Source organism: Seriola dumerili, unplaced genomic scaffold, assembly GCF_002260705.1.
Source record: "Seriola dumerili isolate Sdu_G_001 unplaced genomic scaffold, Sdu_1.0 BDQW01000116.1, whole genome shotgun sequence".
Lineage (NCBI taxonomy): Eukaryota > Metazoa > Chordata > Actinopteri > Carangiformes > Carangidae > Seriola > Seriola dumerili.
The window spans coordinates 550,386-572,376 of record NW_019174371.1 but is presented as its reverse complement, the minus strand read 5'-3'; the positions used below and the strand labels follow the sequence as shown (position 1 = coordinate 572,376).

The 21,991-nt window shown below is 41.5% G+C and overlaps 1 protein-coding gene across 1 annotated transcript in view; it reads left to right on the top strand.

Moving 5' to 3' along the window:
* The window catches only part of astn1 (astrotactin 1), a 376,673-nt gene that overhangs the window by 100,256 nt on the left and 254,426 nt on the right, over positions 1-21,991 (top strand). The window contains exons 7-9 of the mRNA XM_022748096.1: positions 6,574-6,723; positions 8,464-8,613; positions 13,583-13,750. Of these exons, the coding sequence (XP_022603817.1) occupies positions 6,574-6,723; positions 8,464-8,613; positions 13,583-13,750 (468 nt within the window). The remainder of the gene's footprint in view (positions 1-6,573; positions 6,724-8,463; positions 8,614-13,582; positions 13,751-21,991) is intronic.

The window sequence follows — 21,991 nt, the reverse complement described above, 5'->3', positions numbered from 1 at the left end:
AGTGGCTGCGCCGGCGGGTGGAGGGAAAAGCCTACGACGAGCGTCACCAGCAGGTTGACTTTTTAATAAAGATCTTTACATCTCAGTGTTGCACAGACATTAATGGTTCCATGATGACATATTTGGATGACTCTGATGATCACCTGACTTTTCATTTATTATACTCCACTATGTCATGACCAAATCTGTGAAACTACAGTCCCATCAGCCTCAGCTGTACTTTGCATTAGCTAATGATTAGAAAACGTTAGCGAACAATAGAGCAGCTGTGGAGGCATTTGACTAGAAAACAAACACGTGATCTTCATATCAGGGGACCATCTAAGTCAACAGGGCTTCAACAGGAGGCCATTTGTTGTCGGGGGGGACCGAGGACGTCTGCACAAGATTTCCTGGCAAAATCATCCAGTAGTTGTTTCAGTCTGGACCAAAGAGGTGGACTGACCGACCGTCTTCTGTAGCTCACCTGTTCTTCTTCTTTCACCATTTGTAATTTTGTAATTTCATTTTTTTGACTTGGCTGGACGGAGTCGGTGTGAACATGTCGGTCTTCTGAATCTGGCTGTTAGAACTTATTTCTCACTATGTTTTGAGATTTCTGTTGATTAAACAATTTAATGAATAATCAAAAGAAATGTGAGTAGATTTATCAACAATTAACTTCAGCCCTCTTAGACTTGACAGGATACAAATCACACTAACACAAATGGCACTTAAGGGGCCTAAAAGCTACAAATATTTCCTGAATCGAAGCCATAGCTTTACTTAAAGTCTCACCATTAGGCTTTGTCTTTCTTTAATTACAAACGCTCTCGTATGGATTTGAAAATTGTTCTGAAGGATTTCAGGCACTTACCTAATTGGAGTGGATTCATGTTTCGTCTGCCTGTATGTAGACTACTACACAAAGCTTGTTCCACTTTTATAAATGTTGTTCGTGAGCTCCTGTCATTTATCCCGCCTGCATGTGACAGTTCCTCAATACTGGCTGATTTAATATCCATGTTTGTTGCTCTGACATTTTTGCCTCAGAGTTCTTTAGCTTCCACTTAGTCCGTACTTCACTGGACCTGCTCAGTCTGAGAGACACGGCCTTACGTGATCCGCCACAAATCATGGCCACCTATTTTGAAGTGTGTATTTTGTCATCTCAAAGACATTCAGACAGACTCTCTCTCTAATCGTAAAAGTCTCACATGCGGACGAGAGCTGTGTTCTTCTTTTGCCAGTGTTTGAAAGACACATCTGCTCTCCGTGACCCTCAGTAAGGTTTTTGGAATATGGGACCAAATCCTATTTACCACTTATTTTACCACTATTTACAATTTTATTGAGCGTTTGAGGCTAAATTGCTTCCAGTAAACTTGGAACCTCTCAACCTCCGTGCTTGATGAGGACACAACATTACCATTTGTTCTCTGTAAAACCAGGGCAGCAGGCTCAGTCCACTATAGCTTTCTGTCCTCTCAAGGCTACATTCACTGAAGTGGATGGCCCTTCAATTAGGAAATTCGGTCTGTGTTGTCGTATGTCATGACAACGACTAGTACATGTTTCCATGTCTGGCTCAGATAGACTAACATGCTGTCAGCACGTTAAATAAATGCCTGTATTCAGGCCTCGTAGCGACGCAGAGCATCTCTGTTAAGTCTCAGACGGACACTGTTGGAATCAAATCCTTTCAAAACAGACAGTGAAAAACTAAAATTATACAAACATAATATACAGTGTATATCCACACAGTGTACACATACAGTGCGTTAAAAAATGAACAGCTGGCTGCAGATTTTATGAATAGTTAGTGAATTACTTGTCAAAAAAACAAACAAACAAACAAAACAACATATTACATCATCTGGATTGTGCTTGAAACTCTAACTAATTACGCTGCTAAAGACTCATTGCATAGGCTAGCTTTTTTTTAGCCATGCTACTGGCGTTCCTGTAGTGCAGTGGTTCTGACAGTGAGCCAGCAGTGGGCCAACAAATCATTTGGGAAACGGTACAATATTGGTGAAAAAATGCAATTATAAAAAAAAATATTAAAAATATTAAAGAAATTATTTTTCAAAACATTAAAAATGTTTAAAAACTCATTTTTTTTCCTATTTTTTTGTCTTCTCATATTAATTTATTGTTGTTTGCTATCTCAGTGGGATTGCGCGCTAAAAGATTACATCCATGGCAAAAACTGGACTATCACGATGGATAGCTGGTTAGCAACAGGAAGAATTCAAAGGAAAGTCAAGAGACAGAAAACAAGAATAAACAAATTATAAAAGTTGAGCTTCCTACATGTTTCCCCTGATTTCAGCTCCAGAGTTCGGTCCTGACTTTTCCTCCAACGGCACCCTGAGGTTGGCTTCTCTGGTTTCCAGTGAATTGTCTCAACAGTTATTGGAAAGTTTGACATGAAGAAAAGATATTACATTTTGAAATGGGAATTGCACTGTATATGGGTATTTAACTGAAGTCTAGTTCTCATTTTTGAGGCTATAAGAGAATATTTCTCTGCTGGAAGAAGGAGCTCCATCTCCCCCAGTTTAGTGCAAAGAGCTTTTATTTGTCTTTGTCATTTCACTGCAGAGTTTTAATAGCGTGTTGAATAATGTTCTGGAAGACTGTGTCCCCTGCCAGTAAACATTTCTAGGGGGGGAAGTGTACAGTGAATGTTGCTTTATTATTAAATCAGTCGTGTGAAATGCTGCTGAGACAATGGTGTCATCAGAAAAGCCGTCCCGCTTGTGAAGTAAAGCAACGCCAACATCTGTGCCGTCAGATAGTCATGGCTGCCAATAATATTTACACTACGCATTCGTATCTTCAGCGCATATTGTTTTAAAACCGACAATATGAAGAACTGATGAGGCTGCTGTCATGAAAAAGTCCTTCTCAGTTTGTCACATTGACATTGCTGCCAACAGTGTTTTCAGTCGCCCATTGTTTCTGAGGGATCTTCTCCAGTTTAATCAAACGCTTTGTCTTGGTTAGGGATTTTTAAAGCTCTTGTCACTGAACAATGTTAGCATGAATTTTATTTCGATTCACATATATCCCGCTGAGGCGGCAAATCTTTGCAGCTTTGATGGATTTTCCCCCTCACTTTGTGATTCGGATTCCTCTAACACTTGTAAGACAAGCTTCAATACATGCCCTCTAAATATAGCTAAAGCCTCTGCTAAAACACTCTCGTCTGAAATGTATTATGGACGTATTGTACTGTAAGAGCAGTTTGTTTATGCAATTGTTTTGCGCCCACTATATATCAGTCCTCGTCCTTAAGATCGTAATGTGGCTCTAAATGACAGATCAGTGAAACTGCGTTCGCTGCTGAAGAGAGGGACATTTACTATCTCACTGAAATGCGAAATGGAAAATCATTGAAGGAAATGAATGGGATTATTTCCCCCCAAACAAAGCCATGGATTCTTACTTCCTTTTTGTTTATACATTTATCCTGCACTCATCCATGCCTGTGGAATAACACTTTTCATGAATTGCCAAATAAATAAAACACACCCTAAAAACACAAGAGTCATGTTGGTGTCCTGCAAAAAAAAAAAAAAACACACAGTGTGTGTGTTCAGCTGTTTATTTAGTCTCCATGTCATCATCCATCTCATGCACCGTACGTATCTCATCCATTGTTTTCCATCTATCATTTTGAAATGGATCAACTTTGAGACAATGTCACTTATGCAATTTTACCGCCAAACATTACCACGCAGTAAAACATGAGTTACTGCTTCCCGTTGTCTACACAGAGCTCTGTCCAGCTGCCAGAGTGTTGTTTTATTTACATTCTGTCTAAAACAAGATCTTATTCATCCTGGGGGAAACGCCTGTGTGATAACTGATCATTTATGTCATTTATTAGGTGAAAGAACCAAATATTAGTGTGACAAGTTTTAGGTCTTGTCATTTTTAGACATTTAATCAGACAAAAAAAAATGTTTTTTAAAGAATCTTGAATGATGATCTTGGGCCGTAAATAATGAATAAATTGACAAATAATCAACAGTTAAATCCAATCCAAGTCACACAACTTAAACACCACGCATTGTCATTGTAGAGTACATCTGTCTGTGTGTGACGTATGCTGCCATCAAGGCAACCATAACTGTGCCGTAAAAAAGTGCAATATTACATGTTTTAAACAATAGGACAGTTTTTATTGTTGTGGGAACATGTTGAGAGAGGCTGAGAAACATCATGGGATGAACATAATACACTAATCAATTGATGTACAGCGTTCCTATTTCAACTGACCCTGCACTTCTTTAAATATTAAACTTCGTGAACATTCACTTAAAAAACTCGTTAAATATTTCTCAGTTTTGTTGAAGTGAACAAGAGCTGTTAAATACCATCCATTAGCTTTTTAAATGTAGAGCATTTCATTTGCTCATAATTACTTAGGTATCTCTGTATCTATAAGAAATGGAGGATCTGAGTTTCCATGGAAACTCCAGAGACAAGTACCTAGCATTGTGGGACACGTGTCATTAATTCACAGAGCGTTGTTATTGATCTGTGACAACAACATTTCAGAGTGTGTGTTATTCTAATCCACTCAGGGACTGTATGTCTTCAGTCCAATAGGCAGAAGTCACAGAGTTACATCACTTCAAACTTACAATAAAACAGCATTTTGAAAGCGGAGTGATTTTTATCATAAGTCAGACGAGACAAGAAGAAGCAACAAGTGAATTTCCAAGAGATCTGATTGTTTAGCTCAGATGTCAGCGCTCCTCCACGGTGGAGGGGGGAGTTTTTATCTAATGGGGAACCTATTCAATAGTTCCTGTTTGTTTTATCTCTGTTGTTCTTTTTCGTTCTGCTTGAAACATAAAACTAGAAACACAGACAGATTGTGAAATGGAGAACACTACATCAAATCTCCATTTGAAATATAAAGGAATAACACCCCAAACTGAAGACCTGAGGCCTGACACATATTACACAATCATTGCCAGAAAGTGCCACGGAGAAATTCATTTCTGCAAAGAAAATATGTGGTAATAGGTGTAGTCGCTGCTTAGCGTCCTATCTCACATCCGGCGAAAAGCAGCGCAGAGCACAACACGAAGGTCATCTCCCCGTCCGGCGCCCACGCTGTTTCAATGGGAAATGCACTTGCTCTTACCGGTGCGTCTCTATTTCTCTGGACGCATTATCAAGATATTCATGCACCTGAATAGGCGGATGGAGGGTGGAGGAGAAAACAGACAGATGGAAATATGTGGTTGGAAATAAAACTTCCGGCCCTAATTCCATTTGGGGAATGGGACATGGGGCTCTGATTGGTTTATTGCTCGTTACACCCAAAACACCCCCATGATTAGGAGAGAGACAGTGAAACCCTTTCAAAAACCATTCACCTGGCGCACTGAACCTGCTCCACGACCATGCGCTACGAGCCTTTAGACTCTCGGTTGCTAACAAGACAGTTAACTAATGAAATGCATCTGTACCATCCACTTCTCAAGACTCCAAACAGCTAATATGCTAATAATATGCTATAAAGCAGCTAACACGATCCAGTAGCAGCCGTACACTAGTAGTAAAGGATCCCAAAGACCTTCAAGGTTGAACTCTACTTAAAAGCTCAGTGCAAATATGCTTTACCTCCACAGGCACCACTCATTTCAGTGATTCCACTAAAACTAATCAATTTTAGTTGTTAAAATTAGCTTATTACGCTGTCTGTAATAATGAGACAAATACTGAAATTGTGTTCAATCATTCGAACTCGAACCATCCGTTTTCCAACATCAACAATGCTCTATAATCTAAAACTGAAGTCTGGACTTCATTTCTGCTTCAAGGTACTGTGTACAGTACATAATGAATGGCTTCTTCGTTTTCTCGTGCATTTATTAATAAGAGGAAGGTTTTGAATTCGCTCACGCTCACTCATTCAACCTGGTTTTCATTTCGCTTCCATTGTTGATATTTAGACCATCCGCTGTGAAAGGTTTACTCCACAAGGCAAACCTAGCAGGGTTTTTAATAAATAGCCAAAGGCGAGTTGCGATTCGCTCATACTTCATTCCCTCAAGGACCTCTCACTGAAAAGCCACTGAGTTAGAAACTGCATTATGTACAACTCTGCACCCAGGCTTCATGTTTCCTGTGACGGAGTCATGGCAGGCCTTCTTTTTTCTTTTTTAGTCTAATCAAAGAACTATATTAATGCACTCTGCTCGGATCAGTAAATGTTATGTTAAACCATCACACCGAGAAGAAAGGGAAAAAAAAGAAAAAAGTTGCTTTAAAAGAGTTTCAACTTTCTGCTTCCATCTCCATTAGCCTTCATTTCAATTATTGATTGAGGAAAACTTTTGTGCACTGATCTGTTTTCCACCCTGGATCCAGCAGTGGGTTCATCCTCTGCTCCTTCCCGTCTGAGTGAAGCCAAGTGCAGGACAAACTCCAGCCCACAGACTTTTTTTTTTTTTTTCATTGGAGGTGTTTTTTTTTTGTGTGTGTGTGTGCGTTTGTGTGTGTGTGTGTGTGTGTGTGTGTGTGTGTATGTGTGTGTGTGTGTGTGTATGTGTGTGAATCCAACAGCGGGTTCAACTTTCTTGAACCCAGACGGGGACTCTGGGACGGAGGCAGACAGCGAGCCTCAGCTGGCCTTTTACACCGACCCAAACCGCAGTCGCCGCCGGAGTCGAGGTATGAGAAACGGTAACGCCAACAGCGCGTGGGGCTCTGGGGGTAAGGAGGACTCATACACCTACAGACAGATAATCCCGCCGTCTGATGGTATTACCATCGCCACGACGCATGACAAGTAACCTTTCCAGTGCATATAGCGGATGGATATCTCCAGTGTTGTGTGTGTGCTCGTGACTTTGACTCCTGAAGGAAACACGTAGAGTTTGTGTCTATGCTGTGTGTATGTATATAGACGTAGGTATAGTGCGTAGAGTGGTTTGTGAGCATGTGAAACTGATCTCAGTGCATCTGCATACAATCTTGTTGACTGAAATAAAACAAGATGATGAGATCAGAGGTTCTCAGTGGAGAATATCTTGATATCAGTTGCATCTTATGACATGAAGATCACCGTGTTTTGAAATAATATTATACACAAATATTATTTCTAAAGGGGGGGGGGGGGGGGGGGGGGCGGCTCTGTGCAAATGCTGCCAACGTGAAGTGGTGCAGCACGCTTTATCTGTCAGCATGCCATGTCCTTGCAGCTTTGATGTACATTAATGGGGTGTGGGAGAGAGAGATAAAGAAAGAGAGAGAGAAAGAAAAAAGAAGAAGAAGAAAAAAAAAAAAAAGTAAAGAGACAATTCCCTCAAAATAATAGCTGCTGTCAGAAGGTGTTACAAGCCTTTACAATGCCTCCAAGCCAATTATTCCCCCGTCATGTGCACAGGTGTCACAAACACGGCAAAGCCTCCAGAAGTGCAGCCAACACCTTTAATTAGAGGTTTAAGAATAGAATAAAGTGGCTGCAGCGCTGCCCTAACTATGTTTAGATCCAGAGGAAAAAAAGGATGATTCATGAGGGATGACAAAAGTGTTTCTTCAAGTCAGAAAGAATGATGACAGAAGGATGAGGATATTAAAATAATAAAATTTTAAACTTCAATAAAAATTTTCTGGAGATTTTTTTTTTTTAATCATTATAAAAATTAGGGGAAAAAAGGGGGAAATGCTTCCGCACACCCAGTTTTTTGGATAAGTTACTTGATTAAATAAACTAACCTTATACATAATTTGAGCGGTCAGCTTTCTACTCTGGCTTTTGTTTAAAGGTTTTTGCCTTGGGCGGCTTTTAAATGAGAAAGTTCTGCCAGAGCGGTGACAATGTCATTTAGTGTTATTCTGTTAGTGAAAAAATAACCTCTTTAAAACAAAGTGTAAAAGGCTATGTTCAAGGTCACTGTGATTTTGTATGTGTGTGTATGTGTGTGTATGTGTATGTGTGTGTGTGTGTGTGTGCATGTATGTACTGTATGCATGCCCCTGTGGGTACGAGGTCACGTTCAACACTCTGTTTTGCACTCTGCAGTAAAAGCGATAAGGGAAGCGTTGTTGATCCAGCAGGGAGGAAGAGCAGAGGAAAGAAGGAAGGTTGCAAAACAACCTCTGAACTGTTTTTTTTTTTTTTTTTATTTCGGCCCCCCCCCCCACACATCCCAGCGTGGATGTTAATACCCTTCAAAAGTAAACCTTATTTCTGTGCCACTGAGCCATGCCTAGGCTAACCCTCCCAAAGGCTTGCTGTTTTTGATCCAAAGGTCCTTTTCATGGGTGCTGAGCCCATTTTTTGGCCTGTTTGTAAAATGACTCCCTGCGAAGGCTGTGGGTATGTGTACGTATATGTTTGTGTGAACGGTATGGGAAGGGTGTGGGAAAATAAAGTTCTTCACATATCTCTACCATTTCTTGTCTCCCACCTCTCCCCCACTCCCTCCCTGTGTATCCCCCCCCCAGCAGCAGGTTCCCCACGGAGCCCCATCAATAAGACCACCCTGACTCTGATCAGTGTCATCAGCTGTGTGATCGGCCTGGTTTACTCCTCTCACCTCTCCTGCAGCCTCTCGGTCCGGGTAATCCTACATGTGCCGGAGCACCTCATCGCTGACGGTAAGGCTTTATACCCCCCCCCAAACATACACACACACACACACACACACACACACACAAACACACAAACACCTCTGTGGGCGCTCAAAGCCCCGCGGGGCTGAGCTGGCATTTTTTCTGCCATTCTCTGGGGAATTTGGCTCGCTACATCTCCCGAGCGGAGTGCCTGCGCTCTGCGGTCGAGCTGCCGATTTGCTTTGCTCTCTGAAAGACAAAGGTAAATGTCAGGTCGACCGCCCACCCCCACCCCCCACCCCCCCCTCTGTTTCCCATGTGAGACCACACGACAGATGTGCCCTCAAAGCATCGTAGCACATTGAGGCCAGGTCGCAGTGACCACCTGCAGAAGGCCCTCCATCACTCTTCCCCTTGTACTTTCTGATACGTTGAACCGCCACGCTAATGAATTTCAATGTAGCACCTGCAGAAAAAAATAAAAAAAATAATAAAAAAAAAACCACCGCAGGGGCCAAGCTACTGGCTCCCGATGGTTCATTGGCATTTTTCAGCTGTCACAGGAGTGAGCTGGCAGTCCAGATATATTATAGACTGTGACTAGGCCCACTCATCTATCATCTGGAGGTCTGATTTGATTCGGAGCGCTGCTGCTTTCTGGTGGTATACACTGGTCTGCCAGGGAGATATTAAAATTCCAGGGAGGCGTCCAGGGTGGGAACTTTGAAAGGAGAGATGAAAGATGGCGAATTCGCCTGTTGAATTACAAAACTGGGATCGATTTAGAATGTTTCCATAAATGTCTCCACAATCTCATCAGACTTGATTCGATGTCATGGTGAATCAGATGAAAATCTGGATTCTACCACAGGGGAAAGAAGCTATTAATGCCAACAGCTGTGCATGCGTATGCCTTCAAATACTGTGAAGAAAAAGCACAGAAATGTGGAGTCACACCTTTCTCCTTGCCTTTCACATCAGGGAATGTAATCATCTGGAGATGTTTGTGTGCTTACGCGGGATAACAATATCTGCCGCTATTCAAGATACATAACAAAGGACAGGACAAACTTTTCTGTATGACTAACTTGGGGATAGTCTGAAGTAGAACTGTGGTGGAGGGTTATTATCTCAGATTGCATTCTGTGGGAATAGGTTTTCTATTATCATGTGTCTTGTCTGAGAGACGTATCCGAGTTACAAAACTATCTCTTTGGCTGAGCGGTCTACAGCACATAACGTGCTTGTACTAATAACAGCTGGTAAACCTTTGTGACATGAAACGGGACGTTGCAGTCACTTCAGTTGCATATGAAATCTGGAGGGTGTTGCAAATACAAATTCAGCGGATGTCAGGCAATTCTTCTGTGTGACCGACTGCTGGGACGTTAACTTAAATTCACAAATGTCAACCTCATGGTGGCATTAGAGGAACAGTCGGGAGGGGGGGGTCACCGAAGTCATTAGGAGTCATCCTCTGGGAACCATGAACGTCTGTACAAATGTCAGTCTATCCAGCAGTTGTGGGGATATTTGGAACAACCAATTGACTGTATCCTTAGAGCCGCAACATGAGTTACAATGACCAAAGAAAGATTTCTTCGGTTTAATTATTGCAGCAATAGAAACTGAGTAAAAGTTACAAATCCTGCAGCAGCTACAGTTTTCCACAGTTTGTGTCACCTTGAATGGAAAAGGCCTCCGTGGTCAGATTACGTCACATCTTTCTGTTACTTGTTTTTCCAACCAGAAAGTTCACTAAGAAGATCGTCTGCCGTTCAGTGAATTTGTCTTTTCAACATTTTTCCCGTAACAAATTTCACGAGCCGCTGACTGACTGAAATGTCAAGTTACTGGGAGACGGCCGCCAGGGACCATGATCCAATGAAATCCCTCCTTATGTCTCCCCTGTCTGTCTCTGCTGTCAAGTGTCGGATAATAAGTAAATTATGAATAAAGTAAATAAACAGATGAATTATGAAAGGCAAAAAACATGTTTCTGAGGTTTTAGTTGGAGGCTCATTGCTTAAATTTCCCCTTTTTTTTTTTTAGTGTTATGAAACATTTTCAGGTTTGATGTTGCTAAGTTTCTGCCTAACCACCCCACTCTCACCCTGCCTCAAGTGCTGCCCAGTGGTGCTTCAATCAGCTATTAAGCAGGATGGCCGCTCCACTGATTCTTGCTCTGGAGGTCCATTCAGGCATACATGGCCTCCTCTGAGATTCACACTTAAGGTGATGATGAATATCCATCAAATTGGCTCCAGTTTCAAATCCTCATAAATAGTTGTTTTTTTTTTGTCAGAAGTCAGTTAGTGCATTTCTTTTTTTTAAACACATCCACAAACCGTTTATTTTTAGTATTAGAATCCACTTCATGATGTAGAAACCAAATTATTGCACGCCCGTGATTGCCAAAGACATCAAACAGGAAATAAAACGCATCATAAAAACAGAATCACGGCTGATTGGTGTTTTATGTCTGAAAGTTTTTCTAAGCAATTTTATAACTCTCCACAATTAAGCAAACAAGATGCGTCCAGCCATTTGCAGAGTGTGCTCTAGTTTTTAAGGGGGACCATCAAAGGGGGGGGTGGCACTAACTAGGGCACACAGAGCCCGCCAAGAGGTCATTAAATATGCCTGGGTTAGCAAATGCCCAGTGTATCCCAGGCTTGCAAATGGACATGGCTTTGGTCAGTGAGTCTTGCTGCTAATTTACAGCGATCACACAGCAGATAACCTGGTGTCCCTTTCCGGGCAGGTGCAAAGTGACAAGGAATGTTTCACAAGCGGTTCCCTTCAGTAAAGATTTACTGACATTCCTTCCAGTCAAGAGCGCCACGCAGCACACGGCGTCTGAGCTGCAAACAATGTGACAACTCACTCTTTAAGTGTCCTCTGTGTAATTAGTTGATTACACCATTTAAAGTAAAGGAAAGTTTTATGTCGCACCTTTCAACAACAAGGCAATTAAAGCATAAGTAGGTTTGAAATAAAGCGGAAACATTAACACGTGCCATCTGTGTCTCATTATCCCCCATTACAGCAAGAGAATGTAACCCTCAGCAGTCTGTGAACATATGGATACGTCATGTGTATGAACTTTACATATGTACATTTATATAGAAAACAACCGCATCATAAAGTGTCAACCTTCAAACTCTTCTACAGCTCTACTCTTATAGTTTCCCTTTTCTGAAGAAAACCTGGATGGGCTCAGATTAGGGTCAAAAAGATTTTAAAGTGATATTAGCAAATAATTCAAAAGACAGTCTGTGCGTTTGTAGAAAAGATTTGTATTTACTAAGACTGATTCACAAATCTGAGCACAAATTCAGCGGTGAGGCTACACTGAAGGAAGTGCACATCTGTGAACATCTGTGATCACTGATACAAAGACGGAAAAGTATTTTGTGTCATTGCTGAGATGGTTTATTGTTGGCAAAACTGCAGAGTAGCCTAAACAGAGTTTCAGAGTTTGAGGAGTAAATTTCCTCACAGGCCTTTCACTGTAACCAGGTTACTATGTATGTGCTACACTTGAAAACGGAGAGTCCATAACACAATTTCCCACGGCACCACTGGGAGTGACAAAGATCAGGCTCTTCACTGAACCTGTAGCCGGACAGAGGCGCATTCAAATCATTCAATGCATGTATTAAACAAACTGCACTGACATTTGGAGTCTATCATATTGTCTTTGTATTCAACATTAAAATTGCAGCAGATATTTGTTCCAACAGAATAAAACACTGTATGTGTACACTGTTTTCTTCACTGTAGTCTTCCTCCTTCTGGTGCCTGTGGGCCACCAGGGCTTCAGGATGCGGCACCTCCCACACTGGGACCGTCAGTTATTTGATTGGATCAAAATCTGGAAATAAATTTTGTGTAGTTTATTTAATGGTGTCTGTTCTGTCACTTAGTTCTTGCTTCTCATTGTAGCAGACAGAAGTGAAACGACAGGGAAGTGAAGGGACAGTCAAAGAGAGAGAGAGAGAGAGCTACAAGCCAGCTGTTTCTTTAGTTTTGTTTAGTTTTATAAAACTAGCACAGAGGCATTTTCCAATGTGCTCCAGGCACCAGAGCTGGACTGACCATCAGCAGCACTGGGACCAATAACAGCCGGCTCTGTCACTCTCTTTACCATCCCTCTCATGAGAGAGGTTTGCACAAGATGATGGGGTGTGTGTGTTCCCGGACTGTGTTTTCTGGCCATTGACTGCACATAATGTAATCACTCCGCCTCCCTTGCTCCGTTACTTTTTCTGTCCCCGGACCCACCGGCACAACCCCCACCGTGTTCGTATTACAACTGAAGCAACATGTTAGCCTTGTTATTATTGGTACATCCTCAATGTTTGCGTATTTTAATATTTCAGTTTTGCAGCTGTCAAGGTTTGTTGTTTTGACTCTGGCTTTAATAATACTAAATAATTATTTTTCAAATATCGCAGTCGAGGTTAAGATGGCAGCCTTAGGCTTTTAGGTGAAGTGAGGTTAGGTTAGGTCAATACTTCTTTCTTTAGATCAAACAATTTCATTGTGAAGGTTTTCTAACACTGAGGGTTGATTGTTTTCTCACCTCTGAAGGACCTCATTGTCAATTTCAGTTTAGAGCAATTTTCTTTAATTTGACTGAAGATATTTACTGTATGTTGGAAGGTTCAAAATATTCTCTGTCATTGGGACTTTTTTTCTTTTTATATTTGTAATTAATTTAAAGAAAATATATGAAGGGGCATTTTGAAACGGCAAAATCAACTTTCAAACCCAATACGTATGTTGCATTTGGTTTCACATTTTTAATTCATGCTTTTTTCTACCGACTGTCTGACTGATTTTTTATTCCTTCTCATTCTCTCCTGCTCTTCCACCCTCTCTCCACCTGCCAACCTTTCATTCACCATCCACAACCCTCTGTGTTTGTTCCATTCCTCCTTTTCTTCAACCTTCTATATCTTCCTTCCTCATGCTGCCCTTTCAACCCTCCTCCCTCTATCCTCCCCAGGATCGAGGTTCATTCTGCTGCAGGGGAGCCAGTTGGATGCTTCGGACTGGCTGAACCCCGCCCAGATCTTGTTGTACTACCAGCAGAACGCCAGTGGGCCCTGGGTCAATGAGCTGTGCGGACGACGCCTCCTGGACCCCTGTGAGCACCAGTGTGACCAAGAAACAGGTAAGCCAGGAGCAAGACATGACCAAGTGTCAGTCCTGCACTTTACCGGGATTAGTTACCAAAGAAGCCGGATGTGTAGCGGTGAATGCACGCAGCATGTACTCACCTCTGGACAGCTGGGGAAACAGCCACAGATATGTACCGGTGCACATCTGGCAGAGTAAAGCATCATTTTTCAGTCTTTGGTGTAATTTGAAGCGTTTACTATGCAGAGATTTTTGGCCCCTGACTTTAGCCTTTAAGGCAGTGGCTTCCCCCAGGCAAGCAGTACAGCTGCAGCAAATCCGGTAAGAAGCATTTGTCTTAAGAATAACCTCAGGGAACAAAAGCCGCCCCCCCTCCACCCTTGTTGTTCCATAACCCACAAACTTCATAGCTCACCAAACTCCAGACATGAAACAAACAGACCAAAGGACTTTTAACCTTTCTCAACAAGTAAAGAACGTCTGAGAGCGATGCCACAGACGACGGCGGGAGAAGATGAGAGAAACATAACGTTGGTTAATAACATAACAGTGTGAAAATAAACCATGGCGAGTAAAAAAAGAAACGCACCATGGCATGGAAAGGTCATGCATTTAAAATGTCAGCAAAATGCACTTCAGGCACCAAAGGTAAAAGTAGGCTGCTCTCAGTTCAGAAGAGTAGGTCGTTACACAGTGTTTTATACCATTGGATTAATATTACTGATGCATGAATGTGGAGACAGGTGTGAGGTTGAAGCCACAGTATACCACCTACCAAGACACCACTACACCGCTGATAGAAACATCATTCATTATTATATGATTTGAACAAGGTGTCAGCTCTGTGGCTGGAGATAACGAGCTGTAGAGAATACAGTTATCAGTATGGCCTATTAAAGTTGTTATTTGGAGTCATATACATATACGTATTGCTTCTATAGTCAATGTGCTTTTAATAATATGCTTACGTAATGATATGCTTCATTTCATAAGCATTATTTAAAGGGGTTATATGTTTTCTCTGCTGCCGAACGTGGTGTGTCACTTGACAAGAGCTTTGACCATCCTTGTGTTTACAAGATAAGAGGTTATAATACGTCTTCGGGACAGATTGGAGGCTACAGTGAGTCGCTATCAGAAAGTGACAAAACAGGCCGGTGCTAGCTAGTTAGCATGCTAACTTCATTAGAAGAAGATACGTGATAGAGATATGAGTTAACATTGGTTTTGCTGAATGAAATTTGATGCTAAACTCACAACATTTTTTACTAAACTCGTAAGTAAAAAGCTATTCATGCTAACATTGGCTATGTAGCAATAGCAAAACTTACAGATAGCTCCTTTAAGGGCTAGCTAGCATGGCCTGTGAACTGGCTGTTGCAGGAGGCCCGAGTCCTACAAAGTGCCCCCAGACCTCCCAGTGTCCGTGTGCTTCACTCACCAATGACTCGACAGTGGCAGTAAATCAGTTTGTAGGAGGAAGGAGCCCTTTTTCTTTTCTTTTTTTTTTTTTAAATTGTTTACAGGTGTGACCACAATTATGCTCAGCCGTGCTGCAGGGCCTGAAAATGAAAATAGATTGCCTGCAGCACTTGACCTGGTTTTCTCCAGCGGCGCTGTGTGTGGAGCTGATCAATTAGTTTGCATGTCTCCACTGTCAACTTCATTTGCGCTCTAGGTAACAGCAGGAAGACTATATACAACATCTAGTTCCAACTGGAGGGTTTGCTTTTTTAGAAAAATATGAAAGAAAAAAAAAGGTTAAAACTATATAGACAAACGAAAATGGGAATAAAAAGCAGAACGTGTAATGCATTTGTCTCAAGATACTAGAGGCAGAAAATATTATAGGGTTAAGATTTAGCCTGTTAGTGAACTCATGTGTCCTGTATGGGATTTGATATAAATGCAATGTGTAGGAGCTCAGAGACGCACTAAAACTGAGTTTAAAAAATGTAAATAGCTTGATATTCAAATTCAATTCAAATAATAATCAATACATGTTATTTATAAAGTGCTTTTTGAGACACTCTAAGGTGCCACATCTGCTAGTTACACCTCCTGTTTCCTCCTCTGCGAGGCTGAGATAGAATCTGATCAAATATTGGATTTTTTTTTTTTTTTTTTTTGTTATCATGCTGCAGTGTGTTGAATTTCCATCACTATTCCTGAAGCTTGTTGAAGCTGAAGTATGTGTAACCTCACAGCTGATATTTCTGGTGTTGATGTTAAAGGGCAGGTCCATTTTTCCAGTCTGTCTTAAAACAGCAGTCAGGTGCCTGTATGGACATTTACACAGGTCTGACTTGCTGTAATCTTTCAAAGCTGTTTATCCTGACCATTAACGGTCCCATATTTTAGTTTCAGTGTCTGAATACTGGCTGTACAGAACCTAGACCTGCTTTATCATCAAACAACACATGGACATCTACCTTTATACAATAAGTGACCTTTAAAAGGACTGTTGATTTCTGTTCCCCACCACTTACATTGAAAGTACATGAGAGAAGTATTGAACAATTACAGCAAGAAGAAGCCTGTTTCATTGGCATCTTGACTGTGAACCTGTCCTTTCATGTTATTGATCCGTATTTGAATCTATACACACTGACAATCAGACATCTAAAAATAAAGACAATCTTCTCGTCTTTTCAAAAATCTATTCCTCTCCTCTCCTCTGTTGCGTTTCATGTAGTTTGTTTGGTTTAACACAAGAGTATTTGCTGCCAGTTACACTGTAGCTGGAGAGATGAATAGTGGGTTGAAGTGATAAATGTAAACTTGATGGCATGTCTGAAATGACTGATACATTATACTGGTGGTATGCTGAGGAAAAGTGACATGTCAATAACTGATTGATGGCACATTATATCAGTTCTTCTTTGTGACCAAAAACTGAAAAGTAAACACCAACTTAGCTCAATATTATTGTATTCTTTGATTTAATCTCTGTTTAGATCTCACTTTATATCTTTACAGATGTTGTAAAATTGCTCACAGAGGCTGTCAGCTCAATACCCAAAGAAGATATTTATGTAAAATGCAGCTGGGATTTTGAAAGCAGCGCCTTGGCTGTAAAGGCAGCACTCACAACTGCTGATTGATGGATGTAAAACATGATGCATGCTGGGTAAAAATCAAATCCTGGTCCTAGGCACTTGGAAAATCAATTTCACATAGTCGTTATCACTGAAGATATTTCTGAACAGCCAACGACCATGAAACTCAAACATAAAACATATGTAGAAGATACTGTATTTCATATGGAGTATACATTGTACAGTGTGTGCCTATGGGCCACGTGCAGCTACTGTACATAATGTTTTATTCAAGACACAGACCACATTCATATTCCAAATGATGAGAACAGTGTGCTGATGAAACAGAATTGTAGAACATTTTGTTGTTTAACAAGCTCTTTATCGCTCTCTCTGCCAGCGAACACAGTTTGATTCTCCCTGCCTCCAAATTCACTGTGAAGAAAGCGTGAGCCTGTAAAACAGAATAATATAATACATCTTGTTGTTTTAACATATTAGAAACGTTTTAGCCAGAAAAAAGAAACTCATTTTGTGCGAGTTATGCAGGAACAGAGCAAACTCAGTAAGTTTGTGCTCGGGGGGGGGGGGAGTTGGGCAGCTATTACTGGTGCACAGGCAGGACATGTGGACTCAAATCCCACTTAACACACAATCAAGTGTTAGTGACTAGCATGCTAATTTGTGGGACTGATTTGCATTTGCAATTAGGCGTGTAAGTTGGCAGGGAAGGTCAGCTGATGGGGAACGGCGGGGACGTAGGAGTTACTGCAGGGCAGACGGGAGTGGCTGAAGGGAGGCTGAGGAAAAAGGAGAAGAAGGCAAATGTGAAATTAAGGGTAGGCTGAACTTCCTCTCCCGAACTGATCTGTGCCAGTCTAAGCGTGCAACACAACTGACACCAGGAGATGTGTTGCAAACTGACAGCTGGCACCTTCAAACAAAAGCCTGTTAATGATTTTCAATGGTAACAGTGTGTGTGCGTTTCAGTGTGCAAATAATATTAGTTATGTGCAGCTCAACAAAACGGAAGGGCTTGCCAAAGGGTATTTGCAGAATCCTGCCACGTATGGGAGATAAAGAGTTTCCCAGTGTCACAGCACAAGACTGACGCTGTCATCGCGTTCCTCGTCAAGTGAAACTGGAACACAGGGCACCTGAGCAGATCCCTGCCAATCGGAGCCCATCACAGAGTGACAGTTGTCATCCTCTTCAGTGTACTTTTGTCATGTAATGGTGACATTTTGCCACATATGATGTGCAAAATACGCATAGTTCACGCGTGTCAGGATGATCACAATCAGTCAATCAATCAGACTTTATTTGTGTGGCGCTTATCGTACAAGCAATGTAACACAACGTGCTCTACAGAGTCAAAGCAATAAAAACAACCCCCCCCACCACCACCACCACCACCCTCCTCCAGAAAATTAACAGCGGAGCAGTTGATGGTTTGCGTTACTAAGGCCACGTCTGGCGCCCATGTTAACGGGTTAGAGCGAACACACGTCAGTCGCGCGTCTCGCACCTTACAGCTGCATGTGTCTTTTTTTCTTGCGTGCCGCATGTGTCAAAAATAAATCATCAGAATTTAGATAATTAGGAAGAGAAATCCAACGTTTGAGTGGCCTGCAAACTCCATGTAGAGAGACAGAGCTGACAGCTGCAGAGACGCAGCCACGAGGCACAGATACAAAGAAGATAAATGAAGCTGTACAGGACGGAACAAAGGCCAATAAACAACAAAACTCGTAATTACTTTCTTTATGAAACACACATTATATTTCTTCTCATCAGCCTTGAATGAGTTTCAACAATCATAGTGTTAACTTAAAAAAAAAATAACCAGCCTCAGTTTTACACACATTTTACACATCAGTCATTTACATTTTTAAATTTAAGTTCGGTCACCTCGATTAACATTAACATTTAGATAAACATTACATTAAAATGAAATTAACAGTCAATCAAGTTTTGTTCAACTGTTTTTTTTTTGTTAACAACAATTAATTATACAGTCAAATGTCCTGCCAGCTGAACAAACTAGGAAACAAACAGACATGGAAATACAATCTTTTAGCAGTGGCGCAATTCATATCAGAATCGCCTCAAGGCATGATACATAATTCTTTCTTTAAAAGCTGGAAGTTGTTTATATAATAGGGGAATTCCAGAAGCAGCTGTCAAAAACAAAATGGCAGTAATAACTCACTATGTCATAGTGCAGTTTTTTTTGATTAAAAAAAAAAACAACAACAAACAAACAAGCAAATCTAAAACAAAACAATTAGGTGATTTCCAAATCTGAAATTCCCTCCTGGCCTTTTCTGATGGACTTTCGAAACAGTCGCCAACTTCATCAAGTTGCACAGAGCAGCGGGTTTCAACGCCTAAGCACAAGGTTAAAATAACACCCGAACAACAGCCAAGGTTTATTCTGCTCTGACCAACAAATCCAGTGGAAACTGATAAATTATTGAGGATGAATCTCACTGAGCGTCTGAAAATCGAAAACGCCGCACCTCCGTTTTAGCATTTAGCCAATTTGTTTACATTATAGCAAATGTGGATCATGGTAAATCACGCTGCTTGTTCTTCTTCACGCCAGACATTCTCAGTGCACATAAAGGATCTTGGCACGGATGTAAAGTGTGGGTTATGCTGATTGTAGAAAGGTGTGTGTGATGTCACTGTATTTCGAGTTATGCCTCTAGGAGGTGGTGGGACATTTGCAAATTGTTTTAATCAATGACAGGTTAGTGGGGGCAGCGGATAATGAAAATTACTGCAAGGATTCACTTTGTATCTGATGCATTATCTGTTTATAATGCATTTGCATTTGTTTACATCCCTAATGGAGACAAAATGGACAGAATGAATCATTTTAAGCTTCACCTGGTTCATTGGAAAGTCTCTGCCAGGGCGTCACTGAAATTATGAGTGCAGGAAGAAATCTCGCACAGGAACTGTCTTCCTTGATTTGCATCCATTATTCAGCAGCCTAACTCTCCCCTGGGCAATACAGAGTGAGTTCTAAGACCTTTCAATAAATCAAAAAGCTGGACCACTGTGTCTCATGCCTGCCTTTTCTTGGAGTAATTTTTTTGGACTCACCCACACACCCAAACCCACATTGTGCCCACTCCGTAAAATGATATATGGACCAGCAGCACCGGCTGCAAGGCTTCAGTAATTGTATTGTATTTTTCATATGATGCATTTGTAATGAAACCATTGTGCATATGTGTGCTTATGTGTGTGTGTGTGTGTGTGTGTGTGTGTGTGTGTGTGTGTGTGTGTGTGTGTGTGTGTGTGTGTGTGTGTCAGCGTGACAATGCGCACATGAGATTGAGTGAATGTGTGTGTGTGGGCTGCGAGGAGATTGCAGAGGTGCTATAGATAGCTTAAATCCAATCCTCTTTTCTGCTGGAGGAGATACTGATGAAAACTGAGATGGGCTGCGACAATATCTGTGCTGCTCCTGCAAGACACTAAAAGAAAGATGGTGGCAGTTTTAACGAGCGGCGCTTCCCTTCCCGCCGAGCCGAGCCCTGGACCGTTTGGGTGCTGTTGTCTGTTGGCTCTTTTCTTCACCTTCTTTCCTCCATCTCTCTGTCTCCTCTGTATGTGTGTGTGTGTGTGTGTGTGTGTGTGTGTGTGTGTGTGTGTGTGTGGACACTTTTATGAAACACAAAGGAACATGTTATGCCTCTGGAGACGCACGTTCTCATATCATAACATGCTGACTTGATTAATGTGGCTGCATAATGGAGCAGCGTGTTGGTACCTGCTTGATGAGCTCAATACATTTGTGCGTACGTGATACTACGGTGAACACGAAGAAAAATGCCGCTTTCCACGAAGCCCCACACAAATCATATCATGAGGCTATTTAAGGGCGATCTGTACGGTTTGCTCCGCCTGGTCGCTCTACAATTTTTCTTTCTATGTGTTTTAAAAGGTGACAAATAGCAGGGTGGGATGTGATGAAAATAAAGTGCGAAGCTCAGAAACTGGCTCCGTGCCTGTATATTGAGCAATTAGGGAATGTAACACCTTGCAAGTGTAAAACAAGTTTGAGCTGAGTGGCGTGACCTCAGAGTGCGATGAAACACTAAAACACTAATTAAAGCAAGATGAGGCGTTTAGTATTGTTCAGCGGCTATATAACAAATCTTAAACGAATCACTACAGCTCCTGTCATCGCTGCTGCTCCACCTTGTTTTTTTTTTCTGGACACAATTTAGTCTGTCATTCGACATATCAAGCTTGGTTTCTAGTTGTAAACATTTCAGCTCTTTCACTGCGCATTTAACAAAGCAGCAAAGTAGCAATTATGTTCAGAGCCACAGTATCTGCTTGTTGGGAGTGCCGCCAAGGAAAGTGTTGGAGAAGCAGCCAGGTGATGGTAAAGAGTGTACAAGGAGGCGGGTTTTGAATTCCCGCTAGAGCCGTCACTTCTTCAGAAAATCAAGTTTGAACAGTTCCAACTGGCATGTAATCGCCTCAAACTCATTTGAACGCGATCCGTCCACCGTATTCCCCCATCTTACTGGGGATGGCCTTTTTTTTTTTTTTTTTTTACGTACTGGCAAGAGAAGCTCACGATAAGTGTGGCGAAAAGTAAAATGTAAAATGTAGTCAGGTGAGGTTGTAAAGTTGCACTTCTCATTTCCCTCTCAGGTGAAAAGCTTGCAGGCGAGTCCTCAGATTTGTTATCGTTGCAGAGCGCGGCAGCACTTTTTTACAAAGTTGGCAAACAACCTTATCTTTGTTGGTAATTTCACCAGCTATGATAAAGAACCCAAAGTACCTCCACACACTGCTTCTCCTTCTCTAATTCCATTCATTGACTTTACTGACAGGTCAAGCAGGGCCAAGCAATAGGTCAGGCTAATAGTGAATTATAAGTGCGCCCTCTGCTTCAAGGAAACTTCCAGTTCTGTAATGGAGGTGTCGATTAAATCTTCAATTCAAACCTTTTATTTTTTCCCCAAGTTTGAACGAATGTTTGAATTTCAATTAATAAGGGACGGCCCTATTCCTGATGTGATGTAGTTTAGCTGCCGTATGACAGAGCGAGACGTCTGAATTCAACCTTTTTACTTAGAATAACACATCAAGAATAAAGATTATTAATGTGATTACCCAAGAATTGTGTTCAAGATATAACTTCAACCTCTGGCATCTCACTTGACTCGGGGCGGTCAGTCATTCAGTTAAACCAATCAGATTGG